The sequence below is a fragment of the Bombus affinis genome, chromosome 15 (assembly GCF_024516045.1).
Source record: "Bombus affinis isolate iyBomAffi1 chromosome 15, iyBomAffi1.2, whole genome shotgun sequence".
Lineage (NCBI taxonomy): Eukaryota > Metazoa > Arthropoda > Insecta > Hymenoptera > Apidae > Bombus > Bombus affinis.
Window position 1 is genome coordinate 1,327,139 of NC_066358.1, and position 22,823 is coordinate 1,349,961.

The 22,823-nt window shown below is 34.8% G+C and overlaps 4 protein-coding genes, 1 long non-coding RNA gene and 1 pseudogene across 16 annotated transcripts in view; 2 read left to right on the forward strand and 4 right to left on the reverse strand.

The window, feature by feature from the left end:
- Positions 1 to 2,898: 2,898 nt before the first annotated feature.
- Positions 2,899 to 5,256, reverse strand: LOC126925070 (nucleolar protein 14-like; annotated as a pseudogene).
- A 902-nt stretch (positions 5,257 to 6,158) lies between these two features.
- On the reverse strand, positions 6,159 to 6,999 carry LOC126925035 (uncharacterized). Its single transcript, XR_007713784.1, has 2 exons — positions 6,496 to 6,999; positions 6,159 to 6,403 (listed from the first exon to the last, which is right to left on the reverse strand). It is a non-coding gene; the product is annotated as an uncharacterized LOC126925035 (long non-coding RNA).
- A 2,420-nt stretch (positions 7,000 to 9,419) lies between these two features.
- Positions 9,420 to 12,614, reverse strand: LOC126925026 (retinol dehydrogenase 14). 7 transcript variants are annotated; one of them, XM_050740151.1, is made up of 5 exons: positions 12,338 to 12,614; positions 11,148 to 11,418; positions 10,169 to 10,408; positions 9,717 to 10,099; positions 9,420 to 9,626 (listed from the first exon to the last, which is right to left on the reverse strand). In XM_050740151.1, the coding sequence occupies exons 1-5, from the start codon at positions 12,425 to 12,427 to the stop codon at positions 9,522 to 9,524; spliced, it is 1,089 nt and encodes a 362-aa protein (XP_050596108.1). In that variant the 5' UTR covers positions 12,428 to 12,614; the 3' UTR covers positions 9,420 to 9,521. The 7 variants fall into 7 exon arrangements, with proteins under 7 accessions (XP_050596108.1, XP_050596112.1, XP_050596114.1 ...); XM_050740155.1 differs by having other exon boundaries at positions 11,148 to 11,313; positions 12,338 to 12,613; XM_050740157.1 differs by lacking the exon at positions 12,338 to 12,614 and adding an exon at positions 12,180 to 12,331 and having other exon boundaries at positions 11,148 to 11,313.
- A 282-nt stretch (positions 12,615 to 12,896) lies between these two features.
- On the reverse strand, positions 12,897 to 14,465 carry LOC126925030 (uncharacterized). The gene is made up of 3 exons (XM_050740164.1): positions 13,658 to 14,465; positions 13,393 to 13,602; positions 12,897 to 13,296 (listed from the first exon to the last, which is right to left on the reverse strand). Exons 1-3 carry the CDS (start codon positions 13,920 to 13,922, stop codon positions 13,016 to 13,018), a joined length of 756 nt encoding a protein of 251 aa, XP_050596121.1. The 5' UTR covers positions 13,923 to 14,465; the 3' UTR covers positions 12,897 to 13,015.
- Positions 14,466 to 14,645: 180 nt separating this feature from the next.
- Positions 14,646 to 15,982, forward strand: LOC126925031 (proteasome subunit alpha type-2). Its single transcript, XM_050740165.1, has 3 exons — positions 14,646 to 14,768; positions 15,140 to 15,472; positions 15,543 to 15,982. The coding sequence occupies exons 1-3, from the start codon at positions 14,728 to 14,730 to the stop codon at positions 15,871 to 15,873; spliced, it is 705 nt and encodes a 234-aa protein (XP_050596122.1). The 5' UTR covers positions 14,646 to 14,727; the 3' UTR covers positions 15,874 to 15,982.
- Positions 15,983 to 16,107: 125 nt separating this feature from the next.
- Positions 16,108 to 22,823, forward strand: part of LOC126925024 (RNA-binding protein Musashi homolog 2) — a 126,268-nt gene continuing 119,552 nt past the window's right edge. For 4 of the 6 annotated variants that reach the window (XM_050740147.1, XM_050740149.1, XM_050740139.1 and 1 more), the window contains exons 1-2: positions 16,108 to 16,406; positions 16,816 to 16,877. The gene's annotated coding sequence lies outside the window, so the exon portion shown is untranslated. The remainder of the gene's footprint in view (positions 16,407 to 16,815; positions 16,878 to 22,823) is intronic. The other 2 variants (XM_050740138.1, XM_050740135.1) reach the window with 1 other exon arrangement.

Sequence of the window (22,823 nt, forward strand, 5' to 3'; positions counted from 1 at the left end):
TATATTAGATAATTCGTGTAATAAATCTTGTGTTACCGTTCATGAAAATTATTGAAATGATACAGCCATAATAACGTACTAAAACGCTCGTATACTTTTGCATTAAAACAAAGTATCTGTAACTTGTCTTTGCATTCTATTCAATAACAATTTCACTTCATGCTCAGTGATAGTCAACTTTATTATTTTTGGAAGAAATAACTTACTACATAGCTACAGTTTCTCCGGTGATACCGAGATTAATTCGTTTATTACAGCGGTTTGTAACAAACTGTAATAAATAGGTTACAATATATTTACATGATACTTTAGTATGTGTCACTGAATCTGCATGGTAAGTAAAAAGGAGGCGTTTCCTTAATCTGTGTTAAGCTTTAGATATGTAAGTAGGATGTGGCCACATAACTGGGATGATTCAATTGTTGCTGATACTACTTGCTGTAATGCATTGTTTCCTTCCTTATCCCCTATCGATATATCAGTATCTTGCATAGTTCATTAGAGATAGCATTCATTATGATCGTTAATTTCTTCCTTTGCCGTTTATCTGTAATCTTTATGTTAATATTGAAGGCTATGTCCCATAGTTGATAAGCAGTCCAAATTCTTCGTATCATATCTTGAAATTAAAGACAATATTAAGCACATTTTTCGTGTGATTTGTCATAACGATGATGAACAAAACGAATCAGCGTTTCAAAAAATTGTATTTTAATTGGCGTTGTCTTTAACGTAGAGCATATCAATCAGCATTACTTTCCTCAACACGCGAGGCGAATAGACATCAGACATGATACGGACATTATTAATGAACACTCATTTTTGTAAGTGAATGTAATATTTGAAGCTGAATTTTTTTTATAAAACAAGATCTCAGTGAAGAGTTTTAATACACGAATTCATGAACTATACGCATGATATGCAGGTTTAAGAAACGCAACGACATATCTATGAACGTTTACGGATGAGAAAACAAGGCGCGTGAACCGTTTCATCTATCCGCGCGAAAACAGACAAGCATATCAACTTCCTCGTTGAAAATCAAAAGATTCCGTAGCGCAATCATTCTCCCTGCCTTTGTGGAATCTTTCCAGGCCGATTTCAATACAAATTAGCACTTACCGCTGTACAATGTATATTTTCGACCGGTAAATATCAGAGAGATAAATGACAGTATTCAAGCTCATCATTCTGGTTGTTCCCGTACTAGTACTACACCATGCTATCGAGTACTCAGTTCAAGTAAAATTAGCATGCGCAAGAATCTGTAAAATTAGGGATCTTGCCCTATTTGATTGTAATTTAGCATACATAAGAACTTATGTATTTAAACTCAAAGTTAGGGATCTGCAATGGTTGGTTGCACACTAGCATAGACAAGAATCTATTGAGTTCCACGCTACAAGAATTTATTTAATTGTACAATTCTACGCAAAAGTTCATATCTACTTTTCTATGCGAGATATGCAAGTATGAGAATAACAAAATCGTAGAATAGTGGAACTAATTGTAAGAGAAATTAATATCTTTCTTTTCCTTTTTCTATTTTCTCGGAGGTCCCGGGGCACTCCTGTTAAGCATTAAGTAGGCCACCGTGAGGTTTTAATCGGTAAGAGTCCGACTACCCCGCTGCTTCAACAAAGAACAGCGACGGGGTGACCATGAGGAACTCCCCACGTAAAAATATTATATCGGGTTCGGTGTTCTTACAAAAGTGTAAGTTACATGTTGGTAAAAGTTTCATAAGTTTTCGCAATCCAGCTGATCATTTGATTCATTTTATTCATTTTAGAACAATATCTTAACTAGACAGAACAGAGTAAATAGTAAGAAATGTATTTCTAGAAACCATTTATTACATATATAATGTTCATATATATCTTATTCTTAAAATTGCATCGGTTTATGCAGGGTGTGGCCAAAGAATATGTATATACGATACAAGCGGACGTAAGGCGATCCCTTATGAAAAAATAAGAAGAAAATATAACATAAAATCTACGCATGACACTTCGTCTTTGAGAAGTTAGTATAGTATAGTATAGAAGTTAAGTATATTGGATCATTGCTAATTCCAGACTAGGTAGAAGTAAATAATCAGATTATTCTAGATATGAAAATAAATCGGAAATGTAGAATAAAATTTATTCACAAGACGGTTTGTTTTCGAGAAAAATAAATTTGCATATCTATCACACGTGTACACGAGGACAATTCTTAATTAAACGCGTTCAAATTCTATTTTCTTGAAAATTAAGCGGAAAAGCTAATTGACAAATTTTATATCACACTTTTAATTCATTTTCGCAAGCAGAATAACCTTCTTCTGGCTGTCTATTCCACTCGATAATTAGCCAAATTTAAGTACAGTCGACAAATATTCGAACACGTTTTTCTTGAAAACTGAGCCTCGCATGTGAAAATTTTATTGTTTCCTGTTAGATTTTTCCATAAGGAATTACCTCCATATGATAAAATTACAGTATTGTTTTTACAAACGAAATGGGTTAAAAGATTTACTTATTACAAAAATGTTTATTTACATTTACTACAGTTAATGAAATTATAAGAATCTTAAAAAAACACTAATATAGTGATCACGATCCGTTATATCCGAGGTCATCGTTGATACAATCGTACAAAATCATTCAAAATACCAATATTGTCTAAGAAAGATAATATACACGGACTCCGGAATGCGCGGCTTATTCTATTACTATTATTTCTTCCGTTTTAATTTCTCTAATTCACTCTGTTGCACTAAAGCTTCGCCAAAGATTTCTTATACCTTGCGCTTAACGTTTTTCATCGCTATTAATCTGTTGTTTTATTTGTAGTTTCGTTAATAAAGCTCTGTCTCTTCGTATTTCACGCATAGCACCTTTCATTTCTTTTTTATTCTTGTGCAACAATTTTTCTCTTCCAGCTTTCTCCTTGGACACAGTCTTATGTTTCTTACCGTCATATCTGTATAGAATATACGAATCTCATATAAGAGTAAGCATAAAAAGACTCTTTGAAATATCTATTTCATTTTTAATACATCTAAATAGTATTTCAGACATAAATATTGCACAGGTGTTAGTTACAGGATGTCTGAAATCAGACGTTGGAAATATCAAAGAAACCAATTTGAAGAAAATAAGCTGAAAGAAAAAGATGTTTATTAGAAGATTATGATTAATATTGTTGAAAATATATTTTTAATATAATTATACGTTGAACATACTGTATTTAGGCCAGGGCAATTCTTATTTTTCTCAAAGTTGTGGTGCTTTTCGTTGATTATTCCTTGTATAACAGATTTGGGATTCCGTGGATTTAGATGAGCAAGATCGTAAAAGAAAGGAGACTACCTGAAATAAATATGTATAATATAATATGGATATGATACAAGTAACTAAATTTTATTAGAAAGTTATATATTACCTATCAATAATTTGGAAACTTTAACTATACTTTCAACATCATTTCCTATAACATGATAATTTACATGTTGTTACAAAAACAAAAATAAATTTGATAACTTTTCTTTATCTGTGTTATTCGGTGACCAATGATTACATTTAATTATATTATCTACGATAATTGACTGGTAATCTGCATCGTAATTTTGCAAAAATTCTTGTAGCTCTATAAAAGTTTGTAGATCTTTATACATGTAAGGTAATTCCTTCCTTACACTCTCTATGACATTATTCATTTTTAAAAGAGCATCCGTAATTTCTTGCTCTCTAGTCTCACCATCCAGTTTCGTAACACTAATTTTTGATTTTCCTTTTAAACCATTTATCATATTGCTTTTGTTTATCTCTTTTTCTTCTTCACTACAAGATTCTGACTCTTTTCGATAAGTTATGTCCTTCAAAACTTTCAAATCCTGAGATTTCACCGTTAAGACTTTCAGCCAATTCCCTTTTGACAGAATTCTTTTTCTCTATCTTCCTTTCTTTCTTAATAAGGTCATTCATTGCAGTAGTATTTAATTGTTTATCTCACTGGATATTTATAGTCTCTTCATTATTTGAACCTGCTTCTGCATCTTTAATTGAATTTTCTTGATCATCATCTGCTGAGACTTGGTCATTTATAGTTTCTAGCATAATCAACATAGCATCATCAACATTTGTTTTTAATCTCATTACTTATATTATTTACAAGTCCTTTCATTCTTGCCAGCCGATCTGCCTCTAAAGCTTCCAATTTCTCCTTTTACTCTTTTACAATCTTTTTTTCAGATTTTAATTTATCTGACGGTGCACCTTTAGTCTCAAACTTCAACTTACGTACTGCAATATTGTAATTGCCAACCTTTGTCTCTGTAGTTCTTTCTTTAACATTTTATTAGTTGCTGAAACAATTGGAAGGATATCCCTCCACTCAGAATCAAGTTTCTCCGTTAAACTTATAGCTTCCTCACGAATTTTCTGCTTCTCGACTTTGCGTTTCGTTGATTCCACTATAAGTTGATCTATCAGGTCTTTCCTAGACTCTTCAGACCTTGATTTAGACAAAATACCATCACCAAAGTGATCACTAACAAACTTATTATCCAGTTTGTCGGCTCCACTTTCATCATCGCCATAGTCATCTTCGTTTCTCAGGTCACCAAATTTTTCAATTTCCTCTAATGTTTGACCTCTATGCGTTAATACTTTGTTGTAATTCAAATTATAAATATTCTTTTTTTTATAAGCTCTCACACGTTCTACGGCAAACCTAGCCAAGGCTTTCTCTTCTATATGTTCTTTTATATAGGTTGGGGTTGATATTCAAGCTGATTCACACGAATTGATTATCACACATTTATTTTGTTTCTTATACAAAACGCCTAATCACACAGAAGGCGTCTAATCACACAGGATGCGTCTTAGCAATTAACGCGTGGTCGACTCCTAAGACAAAGGAGCGTCGTTAGGTGTCGTACCAACCTAGCTTTTAGTAACTAGCGGTCATATCAACTTAACATTTCTTAACACTATATTCAGGCACGAATTTCTTTCACCTATGCGCGTATCTAAAAACAAGTTCCTTGTTTTTTAATTTGTACTCTTGAAGAAGCGTCTCTTTTCTCTTCTTAATTGCTTTTGCACGAGATACACCTGGGAGACTTTCATCCGTCTTGCTCTCTCTACCCAATACATTTTGTTTGTTCCTATTTACATACACTTCAAACGGGTTCGAAGATTTCTTCTTTTGTTCATTACGTTTTTGTTGGGAAACTTCCGATAATAACATCTTCTTTGCTTTAACCATTTTTATTTCCTGCCCTTAACGTATGTATCTCTCAAATATTTTAATTTAATTTTAAGAAATTTTAATTTTGTATTATAATTATCGTTTCGTAATAACTTACTGTTCGACAATGATATACATTTATAAATATAAAGTACAATATTGAATTCATAATCCATCTTATTGAAAGAAAGATGTATTAGATTATCCAATGATCGTAAAGCTATAAAATCAGAATACGGTCTGTTTGTGATATTGCAAATTAAAATAAGGCGACGTTATTCAATAACAATGTCGTCGAAGATTTTATTCGATAAGATTCTCTTCAGGATTAAACGTGTTACCGCTGCTCACGTGTATACGTATACTTCAATTTGGAACTATCAGGAATCAGACATCAAGACATCACTCTCACGGAATTGTCAAGATCTTTCGAGTCATAGAAACACGTATATAAAATTTCTTTAAATATTGCCAACTCCAGACTAGGTAGAAGTAAATAATCAGATTATTCTAGATGTAAAAATAAATCGGAAATGTAGAATAAAATTTATTCACAAGATGGTTTGTTTTCGAAAAAAATAAATTTGCATATCTATCACACGTGTACACGAGGACAATTCTTAATTAAACGTGTTCAAATTCTATTTTCTTGAAAATTAAGCGGAAAAACTAATTGACAAATTTTATATCACACTTTTAATTCATTTTCGCAAGCAGAATAACCTTCTTCTGGCTGTCTATTCCACTCGATAATTAGCCAAATTTAAGTACAGTCGACAAATATTCGAACACGTTTTTCTTGAAAACTGAGCCTCGCATGTGAGAATTTTATTGTGTTTCCTGTTAGATTTTTCCATAAGGAATTACCTCCGTATGATAAAATTACAGTATTGTTTTTACAAACGAAATGGGTTAAAAGATTTACTTATTACAAAAATGTTTATTTACATTTACTACAGTTAATGAAATTATAAGAATCTTAAAAAAACGCTAATATAGTGATCACGATCCGTTATATCCGAGGTCATCGTTGATACAATCGTACAAAATCATTCAAAATACCAATATTGTCTAAGAAAGATAATATACACGGACTCCGGAATGCGCGGCTTATTCTATTACTATTATTTCTTCCGTTTTAATTTCTCTAATTCACTCTGTTGCACTAAAGCTTCGCCAAAGATTACTTGCACCTTGCGCTTAACGTTTTTCATTGCTATTAATCTGTTGTTTTATTTGTAGTTTCGTTAAGAAAACTCTGTCTCTTCGTATTTCACGCATAGCACCTTTCATTTCTTTTTTATTCTTGTGCAACAATTTTTCTCTTCCAGCTTTCTCCCTGGACACAGTCTTATGTTTCTTACCGTCATATCTGTATAGAATATACGAATCTGATATAAGAGTAAGTATAAAAAGACCCTTTGAAATATCTATTTCATTTTTAATACGATATCTAAATAGTATTTCAGACATAAATATTACACAGGTGGTAGTTACAGGATGTCTGAAATCAGACGTTGGAAATATCAAAGAAACCAATTTGAAGAAAATAAGCTGAAAGGAAAAGATGTTTATTAGAAGATTATGATTAATATTGTTGAAAATATATTTTTAATATAATTATACGTTGAACATTCTGTATCTAGGCCAGGGTAATTCTTATTTTTCTCAAAGTTGTGGTGCTTTTCGTTGATTATTCCTTGTATAACAGATTTGGCATTCCGTGGATTTAGATGAGCAAGATCGTATAAGAAAAGAAACTAACTGAAATAAATATGTATAATATAATATGGATATAATACAAGTAACTAAATTTTATTAGAAAGTTATATATTGCGTATCAATAATTTGGGACACTGCTTTACAGAACTGTCGCCATGAGTTCTTCGGCTATAAAACTAAATGTTTATTCCGGAATACCGTAACATAGACAACTGTAGCTAGCTCAAAGACAGGCACGATTATTTGGTTGCCCTACTGATTCGACTAGTACTATGGTGCGCTGATTCCGCTCAAAACCTGCAGAAAACTTCACAGACACGTTACGCGACTTATATGTGCGTTTGATATAACAATAACACCCAGCATGTAAAAATCTGTGAAACTAGGAACATTAGTGACATTATATTTTTGACAGGATTGGCGTGGAAATCGTATTGTGCTCTGGTCACCAGTTGTGGAACCGGAAGTTCCTGGTGTGTAAACGTTTCTGTTTGAACAGCCGTCCGACGCGATAAAGCCAGGGAGTTTCTATCAAGTTCCTTTAATGATGGGAGTTACGGAAGTCGAATTTAGCGGTATAGCTGCTTGTGAGTATTCGAATTAAAATATTTTGCATAAATATGTTATAAAGATATGAAAATTGAGTATATCCAATTGTTTTATTGAATTGCGCAGTGTATGAAAATGCCACATTAGGAAATAATTCTGTGTACCCTGAGTTGAACGATAATTGGAATACTCTCGCTCCGATCATATTTATGTACGATCGTAATACATCGCGATCGAATTACGTCAGTAGGCAATTACGATAATTCTATTTTAACGATCGGCCACTTAGCTCGGCTAGCTACAGAAAGCTCAGTGATGTACGTATAAAATTTTCTTCGTGCTCTAATTGTAATTTGTTTTTCATTGAAATCATAAACAAAATATCTAATCTTTTTTCAGATGCAGGTGATGCTATAACTAAATTTCTTATGTACCGAGTAATCAAGTTATTCGCTACGTATTCGAAATTCCCGTTATACTCTTATAAATTTGTTTTCCAAGGACGATATAGCTTTTATATGTTGAACGCCGCTATACCATATGGTAAAACTGTATACTCTTTGTTTATCTGGAAACACAACGAGGATCATATTTTAAACGTTTTATGTGTCCTTCAAGTGTATGTCACCATGACGATCTGCAGTATCTTTTCACTTATCACTCTAAGTTTCAAATGCGATGAAACATTAACACATAAATAAGAACCTATTTCTGTGATTGCTGATTCTATTAGGTCATCCCATAAGTTCGTGCCGACTTTTGTGTATACATTTCATGTGTCGATTTATAAACATACGGCGATAAGGAACCAATTCACTTGAGCTTAGCTGATCGAGAACAGGCTAGAGCAGATTTTCGTGGGTATAAGATCGTAATATAGTGAACACAGTGACTTCTAACAGTAAAAAATCATGAGTGAAATGCGTATCCATTTTCGACATCTCATGTTATATGAATTTCGGAAAGGAAGTTCTGTAACAATTGCCACGAAAAACATATATGCTGTTTACGGAGAAAATGCGCTTTCATCTCGCACCTGTAGGAAGTAGTTCCAACGTTTTAGAGTTGGGAATTTCCGTTTAGAAGACGAGGAACGCTCCGGGCGTCCTTCTCAGACAGACGAAGATAAAATTCGGGATCTTGTTGAAAAATCACGAAGTGTGACAGTTCAAGAGATGTCAAATGTTCTGAAAATACCTAAGACAACGATTCATAGGTGTTTAAAAAAAATGGGGATGGTGTCAAAGTTGAACGTTTGGATGCCCCATGAACTTACGGAACGGAACCGTCTTGAACGAACGACAGCGTGCATGCCATTACTTGAGCGTAATAAACATGAGCCATTCCTTAAACGCCTGGTAACTGGTGATGAAAAGTGGATACTTTACGAAAACTCGCGAAAAGCGTTACAAAAAAATTGTCTGAATTTAATTGGGAAATTTTACCACATCCCCCATATTCCCCAGACATTGCCCCATCTGATTACCACCTGTTCAGAGCATTACAACACTTTTTAGTAGATAAAAAATTTGAAAATATTGACATTCTCAAAAATAGCTTAAAAAATTATTTTAAAGAAAAACAAGAGAACTTTTATCGAGACGGAACAATGGCCCTACCAGATAAATGGGAAGAAGTTGTACAACGAGAGGGGAATTACATTTTTTCATGAAACTGAAAGGTATGTAAACAATCTTAACATATATAACCGCTCGAAAAACGGCACGAACTTATAGGATGACCTAATATATTATATTATATTTTCAATAGAATATTACGCGAGTGCAACATCAATGGTTATTATTTTTCTAAATCAAATTAGAATGTGTAAATGAAATGTGAGAAACGTATTACTACTTCTCGATTATCACCTTGCGGGATAATTAAATACAAATCATTCATACAAAAAGTTTAACGAATTAGAAGCCTTTTAATTACAGAAAATTTGCAGCTTTTAAAATAGATTACATAGATTTTTTACATAGATTAACAAAATATGTTTATGTGAACTTTTATATTTTTGGATCTGATGGTTGGAGTTTCACCATGGTTTCGCTGAGTTCCCAAAACTTTTTACCTTGAGATGGATTCTTTATTCCGTGAGGAAGTTCGGTTTCCTAAAATTAATGATATGTAGCAGTAAACAATATCATCGTTATTTAAGAAATGCTATTTGTAAACAAAAAATTGTGGCAAGTTTTGCTTACACGACAATCCGAAAAATATTTGCCAGAAATTCCATTAACTTCACTGGACACTGCAAGATATATCGTTGTTTGCGCGCCCTGTTCGATTGTTTTGGAAAATGTGTTCAGCAAAAAATGTAATCCCCAAGAAAATGGAGGCGGAACACTTTTCCAGATTCCAGTGTTTATCAGACCAGGATGAAGACAATTGGCTGCCACGCCAGAACCTTCAAGACGTCGTGCTAATTCTAGTGTAAAAACGATGTTTGCATATTTGGAAACATAGTACAAATAGCCAGGCAAGGTCGTCGTTGGATTTACATTGTTTAAATTTAATCTCGCTAAGTAATACAGTCCTGATGCAACGACGATTATTCGACTTGGTTTCGATTGTTTTAGTAAGTCTGCAAAATAATTCTACAAGTAGTATCTTAGGATGAAGAAGGAAATCATTAAAAAAGAAATTGTCGTACCGATCAAAAGATGTGTAAGTAAGAATGGACCATAGTGATTTGTTCCCATAGTCATTTCCAGACCGTCTTCCGTCACTTTTTTTGTGAATAAGTCTGCAGTTCCTGCGTTATGAATTAATACATCCAACCTAGACTCTTCACGGTTTATTTGCTGCGCAAATTCTCTTATCGAAGTCAGTGACGACAAGTTTAACTCTCGAGTAACGATGTTCTCGTTGCCTGATTCCTTTATTAATTCCTCTATGAAACAACAAATTTGAATTGTGAAGTAAAAAACATATGAAACAAGAAAGTTTTGTTCTTTAAATATATAGCGATTTCCAACATACATGTTCATATACATGCTGTATACATGCTGAAAATTTCGATACCTGTCGCTTGTTTCTACATAAACTGATATCGATAAAATTTTCAGCATATATATAACTGATATGAATGTTCAATATATGTTATTTAAATGTTCATTACGAGCCCAGATAAAAAAGTTGAAAAATTCGACCTCTACCTTTTTCTTCGCGAGCAATTACAATTTTTCAAAATCTTTTTTGTTCGTCATTTAATAAACTAATCCTTTTAATTTCTCAAAAAACCCAGGTCGTTGATCCAATTTTAAAAAAAATTATTTAGTTTCAAAAGTTGTTGCAACAGCTACGGAACTCTCTGCTTATAATTATATTAACAACTTAAAATTATCTATTAGTATCATATTAATATATCGTTTTTCCTCTAAATAGTTTTTTACAGTTTTATAGTTAAGTGCTAGCCAAGTTACAATTAGCAATAAAAATGATTTTAAAGATTTAATGTCTATTTATAATATAAACATAATCGTCTTACTTAATTGGAATACATTTGTAATTGATTGTATTGCCTCATCTTTAACAAATACTAAGGACCTTCTGTTTATTTAAAACGCGATAGAACTTGAACAATGATGGCGATTAATTCTATTATGATAAAAGTAAGGTTTAAGATGAACCTTTTAATTTGTTCGCTGACTCCATATTTCGACAGGCCATGATCAATCTCGCTCCTCTTCTCGCGATATCTTTTGCAGTTTCTTTTCCAATGCCGGATGTGCATCCAGTGATTATCACAGTCTTTCCATCCATTCTGTTCTTACTCTTGCAGACTCCGAACGTGTACTGAATGAAAAAGTAGACCGCCGAAAAGAACAAAAATACAGCGAGCAATGCAGCTGCAGCCAGATAACACAACGTCGTGCAATGTGGCATTTTTGCTAACATGAGCTAAATGGATAGTATATAAATTGCTAGTATATTATAATAACATTTATTGAAGTGTAATAAAGAAAGAATATTGCGGAGTAAATTTACATAGACAATATAGATATAGAACGTGTGTTAATTTAATTAGAAACTGAAGGCTTTATATAATTTTCAGATCTCGATGGACTTAACAAATTATGAAAAATAAAATTTTCTTCCCATATACATATGTTTAAACTTGAGAACAGGAAATTTTACTCTTTTGCGACATATGCAGCTAGTAAAAAGTTGACGACCATGAACACGAACGATTAGAGACACTGACAGTGTGACGTTCTAGCTCAAAGAATAAGTTGTACAAAGTAACGTATAAAATAGCTACTCTTTTTAGATTGTAGTACCCTAATATCAGAATTTAGTTTCGTGAAACTTGTGCACCTGTGCATATCTTGTTACGGTAACGTATATATATGCGATAAAATATTTTCTTCATACTTACATACTTTCCAATTATATGTAAACTATTCTGTACAAAATTATGAAATTTATATATAATTTCATGAAAATTATTAAATGGAGTAATCAATTTTGCAATTTCCATTCATCTACAGGCGTAGAAAGCTATTTTACTTGCAATAAATGAAACAATGGAATATATTAATGTGATTACAATCGAATCAGAACGGTAGACGAATTTCAAAAGAACAGCGTTAGAAGTGTCAAGCAGTGAGCACAAAAAGCCGGCAGAAAATTCTGTTAATTTAACATTGAATTATACTCACACCAGTCGCTACCAAATTTTCATTCAGACTGGCTCAAGAGTCGCCGTTTCTGACGAAGTGTTGCCTCTGTACTGACATTGCAATACGTGACCCTGCACCAAGCATTACCCCACTCTCTCTTTGTAGAGAACAGTGATGAGAGAGTGGCTTTTACAAACCTTAATGTCAAGTTTCTCGTAGCCTCGTTTTGAAAAGGAGCTCGTTACATTTTTCAATCCCGAGCGTCTTGAATATATATGTATACACATTCATGTAGTTAGTCCATGTCAAGTGTGTTTCTTTTTGCCTTTACAATGTCGAATGTAGTCAAATAGTATGCGTTTTTGTTTTATCGTCTTTTCAGATCAGTGTGACGATTTTCAAAGATAAAAACTTCGTGTCGAGGGAAACATTATAGTATAAAGTGTTTTCTATTTTTATTTAAGTGCCACTTTCCTCCAATATCGATCGTTTCAGACTGATGATCGTCTAAACGTTAGCATAGTGTGTCGCCTCATTAATATTCGTTATAACGTAAAAATCTCTTGCGCGTATTTAAACATTTAAAATTTATATTTGTGACGTAGTGAATATGAATGAGAGCGATCATACACAATTAGGAGTATACGAAACGAATATTATTACACGAAGAAATTATCATTAAACGTTTCGTTGAAGTTATGTGAAGGTAGAGGTACATAAAAATTTTATGATTGTAATTAGTATATCTATATCATACGTGGAGAATTAATGTACATTATCTTTAAAAAAAATAAAGCGACATAATTGGTTCTATGGTAATTGTATTTATTTAGTATCATTGGCACTGTTTCTCTATTTTTACTTTTTTCTGAATATTATGCGATCGAAGTTTGTGCATCGTTTATTTGGTTTTTTGCAAACTGCTTGGATTCCACAGTGTTGTCTATGATCTCCGACGTTAGGTTGGATATTCGCAGGTCTTTCAGCTTTATCGTGCTCTCAAGGTACGCAAGCTTGTGATTTAGGGTGCAGATAATATCGTCAATCTTCCGGATTTTTCGTCTTAATTGCGCGTATACGTGACGAGGAACAGCGTCTTCTTCGTTGATATTCTCCGATGTTCTTTGTGTTCTAGACGCCTCGGCATCTTCTTTCACTTTAACAGGTAGAAAAATATGTAGAAATTCTTTTGCAGAGGAATTCGTCTATATACTACCATCTTTTAATTTTGGTAGGTATACATACAACTTACGCGAATTTTGATTCTCTAATTGAAACTTTATATTTTGAAAGTAATTCCAGGTGTATAGCCAACTTATGAGCCATTCCAATATAAAGTAGAACATTTCTCTGGCGCGTGTAAATATTGATTTCTTACAATCAAAAGCCTTCAAAATTGGGTGACCAGTAGGACTTGTCATTGATTTCTTTGATAACTTTGCCGTAACTTTTATATTATTGCCTAAACAGATATTATGATTAAATTCCTATCAATATGTTTCTAATGTTTGTATTACCTTCTTCGATAGAATCATTTTGTTGTAGGTCCTGAAGATTCCGGGGCTCAATTCCATCTTTTATAATTTTCTTTCTTATTTCTAATAACATATTTTCAGCAGCTCCAGGATGACAGTTTGCTAACTGATTAATAACATTTTTGGTTAATTTCATATCAATTTTATTTAATACTTTTCGATTTAACACTTTCCAATTTTCTGTCTTCGTAGTTAAACTGTTGGCTGGTACGTAATTATGGAGGTCAACATAGCGGGGGTAATACATTTTAAGGATTTCCGCTATTATTACTAAGGAACAGGTTTCCTTATTATTTTAATTACAAGAAGCTAAATGAATATCGGAATAATTTTTTCGTGCTATAACTACCAGCATCCGAAAGGTCTCTAGATAAATTCTTTACTGATTTTGAAAGTGGAATCTTAGAAATCCATGCGTACAATTCTTCTACTTGGTTTTTGGTATCCTTCTTATTTTCTTCGGCCATTTCTATATGTATGATAGATATTTGTGTTACTATATTCTGAAATTAATTTAATAAACGCAATGGAAGAGATACAAGGTTGTATCGAAAATATTTTTTCTACAATGTGCAAAATTTTGCACTATACATTGATATAGGTCGTAGATGAATTTATTAGTACGATAAATCTTATTTTTTGATGGTATTTGTTCGAAATATTTAGTTAAAAATCGTCATAAAATTGACATTTTTCTTTTATTTGAAGTTGGATCCTACTATATAGAATCATTTTTTGATCATTTTTTTAATCAAACACATACTTCGCATCGATAAAAGGATTCTTCACGGATTATCTCGAGGAAATGCAAGATTTCCAAGATTTTGATTCATAATGGCAGAATTTAATAGATAATAAGTAGATAATAGCAGATAGATGTAAAAAAAAATGTACAGAAATTTTGATTTGAAAGTATAACCACAAATTTATATTTCAACACAAAATATCTCTAGTATAAAAATCTCTATTATTTTTCGTTCTTGCATGTTGCCAAACCTTGCACCGAAAGATTCACTATATTTAGTAACCTGTATTGTTGCAAAGTAATTGTCATGGCTTCGGAACGATATAGTTTCTCGTTAACAACTTTCAGGTAAATGTTGTTATTTCTTATAAGAATTCTTTGACTTCAATGAATAAATTCAACTTCATAATTAATATCATCCACTTCCTATGGTTTAATAAATTAGTAAAAGTTCTCATTAACCTAACCTACAAATGAAATACATTTATCAGTTTACAGGATTTATTATTGAATATACATTAATAAGAAAGCAAACTTTTTCATATACTTTTATTTATCTTTTATTTAAGGCTAGTTATAAAAATTAATATTACACGATCTATTCTCTTATTGAAAACAAATTGATTTCAATGGAGTACATAATGACTCGTCAAATATCTATATAGAATAAGTTTAAGAACTTATATACTCATATACTCACAATATACTTTGCTACACAGCCCGTCTGGAAAATTGGTGCAGATAGAATATGCTTTAGCTGCAGTTGCTGCTGGAGCAGCTAGTGTTGGTATCAGGGCATCAAATGGAGTTGTTCTTGCCACAGAAAACAAACACAAATCAATATTGTATGATGAACACAGCGTGCAGAAAGTGGAAATGATTACGAAACATATTGGTATGGTCTACAGTGGGATGGGTCCAGATTACAGATTATTAGTAAAACAAGCACGTAAAATTGCACAGCAGTATCAGCTCATTTATCAAGAACCAATACCTACTGCGCAATTGGTGCAAAGAGTTGCCACGCTCATGCAAGAATATACACAGTCTGGGTAAATATCATTTACATAATTTTTTAATTTATTGAACATTCAATACAACTAATATATTACAAAACTATAGAGGAGTCAGACCCTTTGGTGTCTCTTTGCTAATTTGCGGCTGGGATAATGGGAAGCCATGTTTATACCAGTGCGATCCTTCTGGTGCATTCTTTGCATGGAAGGCTACAGCAATGGGCAAAAATTTTGTAAATGGAAAAGTATTCCTTGAGAAGAGATATAGCAAAAGTTTGGAACTGGACGATGCTGTCCATACTGCAATTTTAACTTTGAAGGAAGGATTCGAAGGGCAGATGACTGCTGATAATATAGAAGTTGGTATTTGTGATGCAAATGGTTTCAGAAGATTGGAACCTTCCAATGTCAAGGATTACCTTGCCAATATTCCTTAACTAATTCCTTATATTACGTTATTACAGTAATCTTCACACGATCTAAGGCGAATAAACTAGATTCTTATAATGAAATGTTTTATTGAAAATAAAGTTATTAATCCTTAAAGTTATTACGTCCTTTGTGACGTGTATATGGAAAAGTTCTTTTTTTATTTCCGAAAGGTCGATATATTTTTAGTTTATTGGGAATTCATTAGAAGAAGATAATTAAAATAATTTTAAAGATATAAAATTTGTGGCTAATTAAAACCATATGTTGCACAGAATTCGTTCGTTAGATTCGATTTTTGAATTATATGAGGAAAATATAATATTTCTCTGATAGAGCGCGCCACGAGCATCCATGTTGGTTGGGCGCGATCGTGCGCGAATGTGAACGAGTTTTCGTAGTCGGTGCGCGGCCGGCCGGTTGGTTTGTTTCGTGTGTTGTTGCGTAGTGCTGTCAGGTTTCGGTGGTATTTAGTGTTGTCAAAAAATCGGGCAGAACACGTGACGGCCTCATCGGGCTATTTCTCAACGGATGTGCGTAGGTAAGCTCGCATTTCATTGCAATTAAAGTGCGTTTCGTGATGCTCATCTTGTCACTCGCAGTCTTGCTTCATCGCGATTACCGGAGTATTGTATGTACTTGTTTTCGATATCGAATATATATTCCAATCAGAGTTTTACTTTTACACGTGTTAATCTTCGCATTCGATAAACGATCGTATCTATCGAAAATGCAAAATTATTAGTAACTGTCGATAACGGTCGTTTATCGAATCGCGTGTTCGTCGCGTTGCCGGTTGTTTGTTTATGTCAGCCATTAGTCACGATCGGTCGTGCAAATATTATTTATTATTTACTTATGCCTACTCGTCTTTTGCAAAGGTCGCAATAGTATGTTGAAATTATTTACGTGTAATGTTCTCGTCAGATCTAACACCTAGTTTCTTAGAGGCAAGCAGTATACATAATACGTATGAGCCTCTTAGAAACCGAACTATTCAACTCCACTCTTTGTAAGTTTCCCCATTTCATTACTTGAATACGTGATTAGTATTGAATTTTTGAAAGAAACAAATTATCTATTTCCATGACTTCATTTACCATAAGAAAATGATATATATTCCAAATACTTAAAAAATTCAAAACTCGTTCCTTTACCTTTCAATTTGTAGAGTTAATCAATATCGCTTCTTTATTCTTCTTTAAATTTATGTTACTAAGATGACTAGTAGATTTCTTTTTATTGTATTTCATTTATCTTTAATTACGCAAACCTAGAAAGAAGCATAACAAAATGAAAAACTCATTAGGTCCGTGAACGTTGGAATTAACTATCATGGATTCTCGATATTTATGTTTATTTTTATTTCAACAGAATATTACGCCAGTTTATGAGTCTCAAATTCGCGTTTTCCAGAGGACAGACTGCGGGCCTATAATAATTTGAAATCACGAATCCCGGCTAATCCCCGATCATCCCTCGGTTTCTATCTATCCTTGTCTCGCTGCTATACCCTCTCTTTTTCTTACTAACTCACTTTTCCAAGCGTCGTCTGCATTCGAAACGAACAATACCAGACTTTAATATGACGCATCCGCAGACGCGTTTCCACGAGTAACGCCGGCTTTCATTTACTGCTGCTCGAACAGTGTTTCCACGTTGGTACTTGAAGATTTCCGCGGACAATCATGCCCGTCCAAAGTAAGAGAGGGAATTGCGAGGGTGAAAGAGATGGTTAAAGAGAGACACACAGTCTCGCGAAGACGAAGGCTTGGCTGTGCTGGTTGCATGGTTTGCAATTTTAATGTCGGCATTACAGAGGCCAGTCAGTTCTTCCCTTCCAGCTGGCGAAAACGCTGAATTTACATTTCCGCTTTTGCGGAGAATCGCAAGCGTGCCGATGTCGCTTATTAAAAATTCTAAAAAGCCATCCAGCTTTCCCTCTTTCCATTCTATATTCTTCGGCTTTTGTCTCGGTCTATTGGTCTCTTGATGTCGCCACTTCTTTCCTTTCTGTCTTCTGCCTCTTCGATCTAAGTGTCTTCGAGATCCGGCACCTTCAGATCGACCATCACTTCCACCATCTTCGTTTAAAACAGTCGCTGGTTGTTGCTCACTATACGGGGGAATAAGACTATAATGACGCAAATAAAAATTGTCAGAATTTTAATTCAATCATGTATTTCTTAAAAACATTTTTTAAAATCACCATTTATTTAGTTTCATGCTGGAAGATGCAGGATGTCAGAAATATTGGCGAGAGAAGTAGAGATAGAAAAGAAGTCGTTTAGTAGAATGAATCTTTTCTTATTCTAGAGTTTCTTTCCTTTTTATTCTAGACGTTTGTTCTACAATCTTTTTTTATTCTAATAAAAATTGGCTGAGAATAAAATTCCTTCTAAGTAACATATATATATAGAAGCCGTGTTTAATGCTTTTCGGACTTTTGCTTCCGAAAGTTGGGGACATCTGTCGCGACAGTTTGAACCGTACTAGGGTCTAATTACGGGCATTCTTTTTATCCTTTTACTCCTTCTCTTTCATTCCTTCTTTATCAGAGGTCAGCCAGTTGGACTTTACGCGCGAGACAAACAATATGAGAGTGAAATTACACGCTGGTTAATTGCGCGTTAGGTATGCAAGACGCGATCCGCTTGCACGAAAAACGTAACGAGCGTTGACACTTTTGCGGACGGTAGCATAATACCGATTCGATCGTGTCCGCATTTGTTCCTTTGTAATATTCTGCATAATCGACATACCGATTAGTTCATTGGATAATTTTGAAAGTTGGATTCTGACGAACGTAACGCAGTTTGAGTATATTTATCAACTATATTTTTGCAAAATGTCGTTTTTCAGTGCTTCACCCTGTATTTGTAAAAAATGTATATTCTGAATTTATATTCTGAAATATTACGTTCTGAAACTTTAAAGTTCTCGATACAAAATTGTCAGAATTAATCTCCGTTTAAATATCACATTTTATCAAATTTATAAAATATCAAATTTATCAAATATTAAGTACTTGAATCCAGCTCGTTGAAATACGGATAAAATAATAATTATATGTTGCTTTCACGCGCTGAAAGTTTCGTTTATTATTTTACTATGTAATATCAGTTGATTAATGTTTAATTAAAACCACGCAAAACGTTCATTTTTCTCGCCATGTACATTAACGAGTCACGAGTCAGTGAAGCGAAAGGATTTTCGTCGACGAGTAAATGAACTTTGCCATCGTCCCCTTTTTCCACGGACGTTAGTAGGTATCCAAAGCTATAATACCACGTATCTATATATCTATATATTTAGAGCTATGCTATATATATATAATGTACACCGATCTAGTAGAACAAGTTCTTAACTATGTCAGTGGTGTTCGTGTCCGAGAAGCTTTGGTTTAAATAATCGCGCGGTTAGTTCGATAACGATCATTCCAACTCCTCTCGTTACGGTTATAGCTAGCGATATTAGGTATTCGCTGTTTATTTGACACGTTGTCTGCATTGCAGTGACTACCGATATCGAATAAACGTACAAATAGGAGGCTGTTATCCACACGTGTTCGACACTCGGACTCTCGTAACGTTGTCCATGACGCAAAGTGGAATATTAGGCCACGTAAATAGAAAATTCGTCATCGATGGCTGACTGAAGTGGTTGTTGAAAATCAATCACCAATTATTATCTAATCCTATAATACGAACAGCTTCGAATCTCTTTTGCCAATTAAACACTGGAGATTTTTTGAAGCGAATGTACTATGGAAGAATAGCAACAAAGTTCTCGATTCATCGATTCAATCTTGTCCCCTTCTGTCTTTGCGTTCTTAATCATTTATTCCTGCAAAAAAGTTGCACTGTCACGGAGAGCCATCTGTCGCATCCTGTAGGTTTTTTTCTAGCGAGAAAGGTAGGTAGGAAGGAAGGAAGGAAGGAAGGAGGAAGCACGCTAGACAAGCAATTTAGTCAGACATTTTCGCCGGCGTCTCGCTTCTTCTCGGATGTGTCTACTTTCCACGTTTCGAAGCTTCACCGACGCTGAAGATAGATGGCGAATACACATAGAGAAAATGATAAAAGATTCCTACGATACTTCTTCAAGGTTAGACAGCATTTTCCCTAAAGAATCGCAGGTCTGATTTAACGCATCTTTTATGCGTTCTTTCGTTGCTTGATTCTTAATGGACTAATCTAGTCATCGGCAAAATTACTCGTAGAATATCTATTCTCTATTTAATTGAAACCTAGTTCAATGTGGTTGACAGGAAACCAAAACTACGGTGCACAGAAACCAAAATGGCCCGACATGTAACAAACAGGGCATGATTCCTGAAACGTTTCATTGGATCGCCGGTAAACCGATGGTCCATATATTTTCGACGTAGCTCGTGCGAGTAAAATATAATAGGCAGAACGTGTCCTTCTTCGTTGCAAGCGCAGCTAGCCGAGATGTCTTTGTCTCTGTTTGACGAGAAACGGCATTCGGCCGAGCGATCAAAGCTTCCAGGAGCTGACAAGCCCCGGATGACGTCGATCGCTTCGGTTTCCCGTCGTCGCAAGCTCCGATGAACAGCTTTTTTCATCCCGGCTTGCACAAGCTGCCCTGCAGAAGCTCGTTTTCCCTTTTCACTGTGTGGGAGACCGTGCCCTCCCTCTCGGTCCACGGATAAAATTAGATCGTTGCCCGATCTATCTTCTCGCGCCATTTTTCTAGCTCTAGCGGTTTTGCTCGCACACGATCACCTTGCTTGCTAGCTCTGTTCTCTTCCAGTTTGTTCGCCGTGGGAACACCGAGTTCGTGCAGACCAATGATTGGACTTGTTATCTATAAAAAAGAAAATTCTCCTGATGAACTTTTGTTCATCGTTTGGTGAATGGGTACCATAGAAACAGGTACACTAGCGTCCATAAGTATTTGCACATTTCCAAATTATTGCGAACATGTGAAATACACTTGGAATGAATCTAAGAGGCGTAGAAAAGAAAAGTATGACGAAATGCTAATACTGTTTCAAAATATTTCGAGTAAGTGGCACGATAGATTCATAGAAGTTGGCCACAAATGTTGCAATACTTTGGTGTATCACTGTATGGGCATGAGTGGTTCCGTATACGAAATCAAACTAATTTTCGCTGTATGAGCGCGATGCAGATCACTCGCGTTACCAGGGAATTCCTTTTAACGTTCAAGGTGTCTTCGTCTTTGTCCTGGGAAACATAACTTCGTCCAAGAATACAATGAGCGGCGAACATCGTGGAATGTAATTAAGCCGGAGTTACTGACGGAACACGGCTGATGTCAAATTATGGGGTTGCCTTACCCTCTCCTTCCCTCTCGCCCTAGTTCGTCATACTGATTTATTTCCTGCCAACCAATAACTTCTGACGTTTTGTGGCGCACGTTCCATCCTTTTGTGTCCAATATCTTGGGAATTCTGTGTATCTGAAACTTTCCTCAATGACGGTGAAAATATTTTTCTAATTTTCATATTTTTCCACGGATAAGTGCTTTGAGTTATTTAAATTATCGAACAGAGTTACGCGGAAACGAGCACAGAGGTTTTAGATAGAGCGAAGAATGAAATTTCTCCGCTCACGTTTAGACGAGTTTGCTAGTGCAACGTAGTCACTAATACTGAAACCATACGGTAACCGACGTGCAATCAATACTATCGTCGCTCGAACGTTATTTCATACCACCTCAATAATCACCAGCACGTGCCAAGCTATTTTCGAGAATGTGCCGTTTTAATTGAGAAACAGGAATTTCGGAAGCTCTGTGGAATTCCTTTGATTTCCCAGATTGGGAATAATGAAAAAGAAACGAGTAGCAACGATCTTAAAGAATCTTTTCAAATTTACTAAGTTAATCATTGCATTTCAACTTGCAAGTCTTCGTTGCTTCTCTTTTACCTAAAAAATGCATTAGCCATTTACCATCGAGGAAAGGAACTTTTCTTAATTACGGAAAAAAATTGCTCGGCATTTTGAGACTCGCGTTCCTCGGATCGTAATTATTCCGTAACTCCATTGTCGCGCTTGAATCACGTCTACCGGTTTATTTTTGTCTTGACTTTGCTCCATTATTTAACAATATTTCCATAACTATCGCTCTCGCGCACAGCAATTTCGAATTTTCTACGAATTCCCGTGCTATAGCTATATTTTCCAAAAGAGTAGGGCAGTTTCAATCACATTCGTAAGAGTCGTGGTCGATTATTTGACTCGCGTTGGATGTAAATGACGAGAAAAAGTCGTGCTTTTAACTGCACGCCGTCCGCCCCTGAATTATAGCAGCTTCGCTGGAAAGTTCTCAAACAACACATCGTTCGCTCGAGTATGTGTTCCCGGGGCTCATATACGAACGAATAGGCAGGAACAGCTCTGGATTTCGACAGGGGAGAACGATTCAACCAACGCGGGAAAGGACTATTGCCAAAGTTTTGAGATATAGGAATACTTGTTTTTGGAAAAGCTCGCCAGATCCCCGTTTAAAGCGTCTAAGGCCTACGATTTCTCCGGGAAATCGCCAACAACGAATCGGTAATTCGTTCGTGAACCTGTAAACATCGGACATTTTCCAACTTCGACGCTTAGATTATGAAAATATGATTCTCGAGCGTGTTTAGCCGAAACTACGATGTTGTCTGCTGTTTCATTTGCTAAAACGCAATTTACTGCTACAAACTGGTATAACCTGTATTTGATTTCGGCCAAACGAAAACTAGACGCAAGTGTTACGAGGTTTCTCGAATCGCTCGTTTGACTTCTTGCTTTTCTGAGAATAACGCAACAGACAAACAATGGCCCCTGCAATTATTTTGTTAATAAACGTGTATACAAAGTTTCAAAAGGATAAGGCTTGTTCTGAAATAAGAATGCATGCGCGGCATCCGCGTTATTTGTAACGCAAAATGCAGCAGCACTCGGAAAGTTGGGAACAACGTGGAAAC

Excerpts from the sequence above, each read along its gene's own strand:
- LOC126925026 (XM_050740150.1), bottom strand. The coding sequence starts at position 11,998 with ATGGAAATTGCAAAATTGATTACTCCATTTAATAATTTTCATGAAATT. Across the intron at positions 10,100-10,168 it reads ACTTACACATCTTTTGATCG|ACTTACTAAAACAATCGAAA; the intron begins GTACGACAATTT and ends ATTATTTTGCAG. Across the intron at positions 9,627-9,716 it reads AATATTTTTCGGATTGTCGT|GAAACCGAACTTCCTCACGG; the intron begins GTAAGCAAAACT and ends CATTAATTTTAG.
- LOC126925030 (XM_050740164.1), bottom strand. The coding sequence starts at position 13,922 with ATGTATTACCCCCGCTATGTTGACCTCCATAATTACGTACCAGCCAAC. Across the intron at positions 13,603-13,657 it reads AAATGATTCTATCGAAGAAG|GCAATAATATAAAAGTTACG; the intron begins GTAATACAAACA and ends ATATCTGTTTAG. Across the intron at positions 13,297-13,392 it reads ATTAGAGAATCAAAATTCGC|TGAAAGAAGATGCCGAGGCG; the intron begins GTAAGTTGTATG and ends TACCTGTTAAAG.
- LOC126925031 (XM_050740165.1), top strand. The coding sequence starts at position 14,728 with ATGGCTTCGGAACGATATAGTTTCTCGTTAACAACTTTCAG. Across the intron at positions 14,769-15,139 it reads TTCTCGTTAACAACTTTCAG|CCCGTCTGGAAAATTGGTGC; the intron begins GTAAATGTTGTT and ends TTTGCTACACAG. Across the intron at positions 15,473-15,542 it reads CAAGAATATACACAGTCTGG|AGGAGTCAGACCCTTTGGTG; the intron begins GTAAATATCATT and ends ACAAAACTATAG.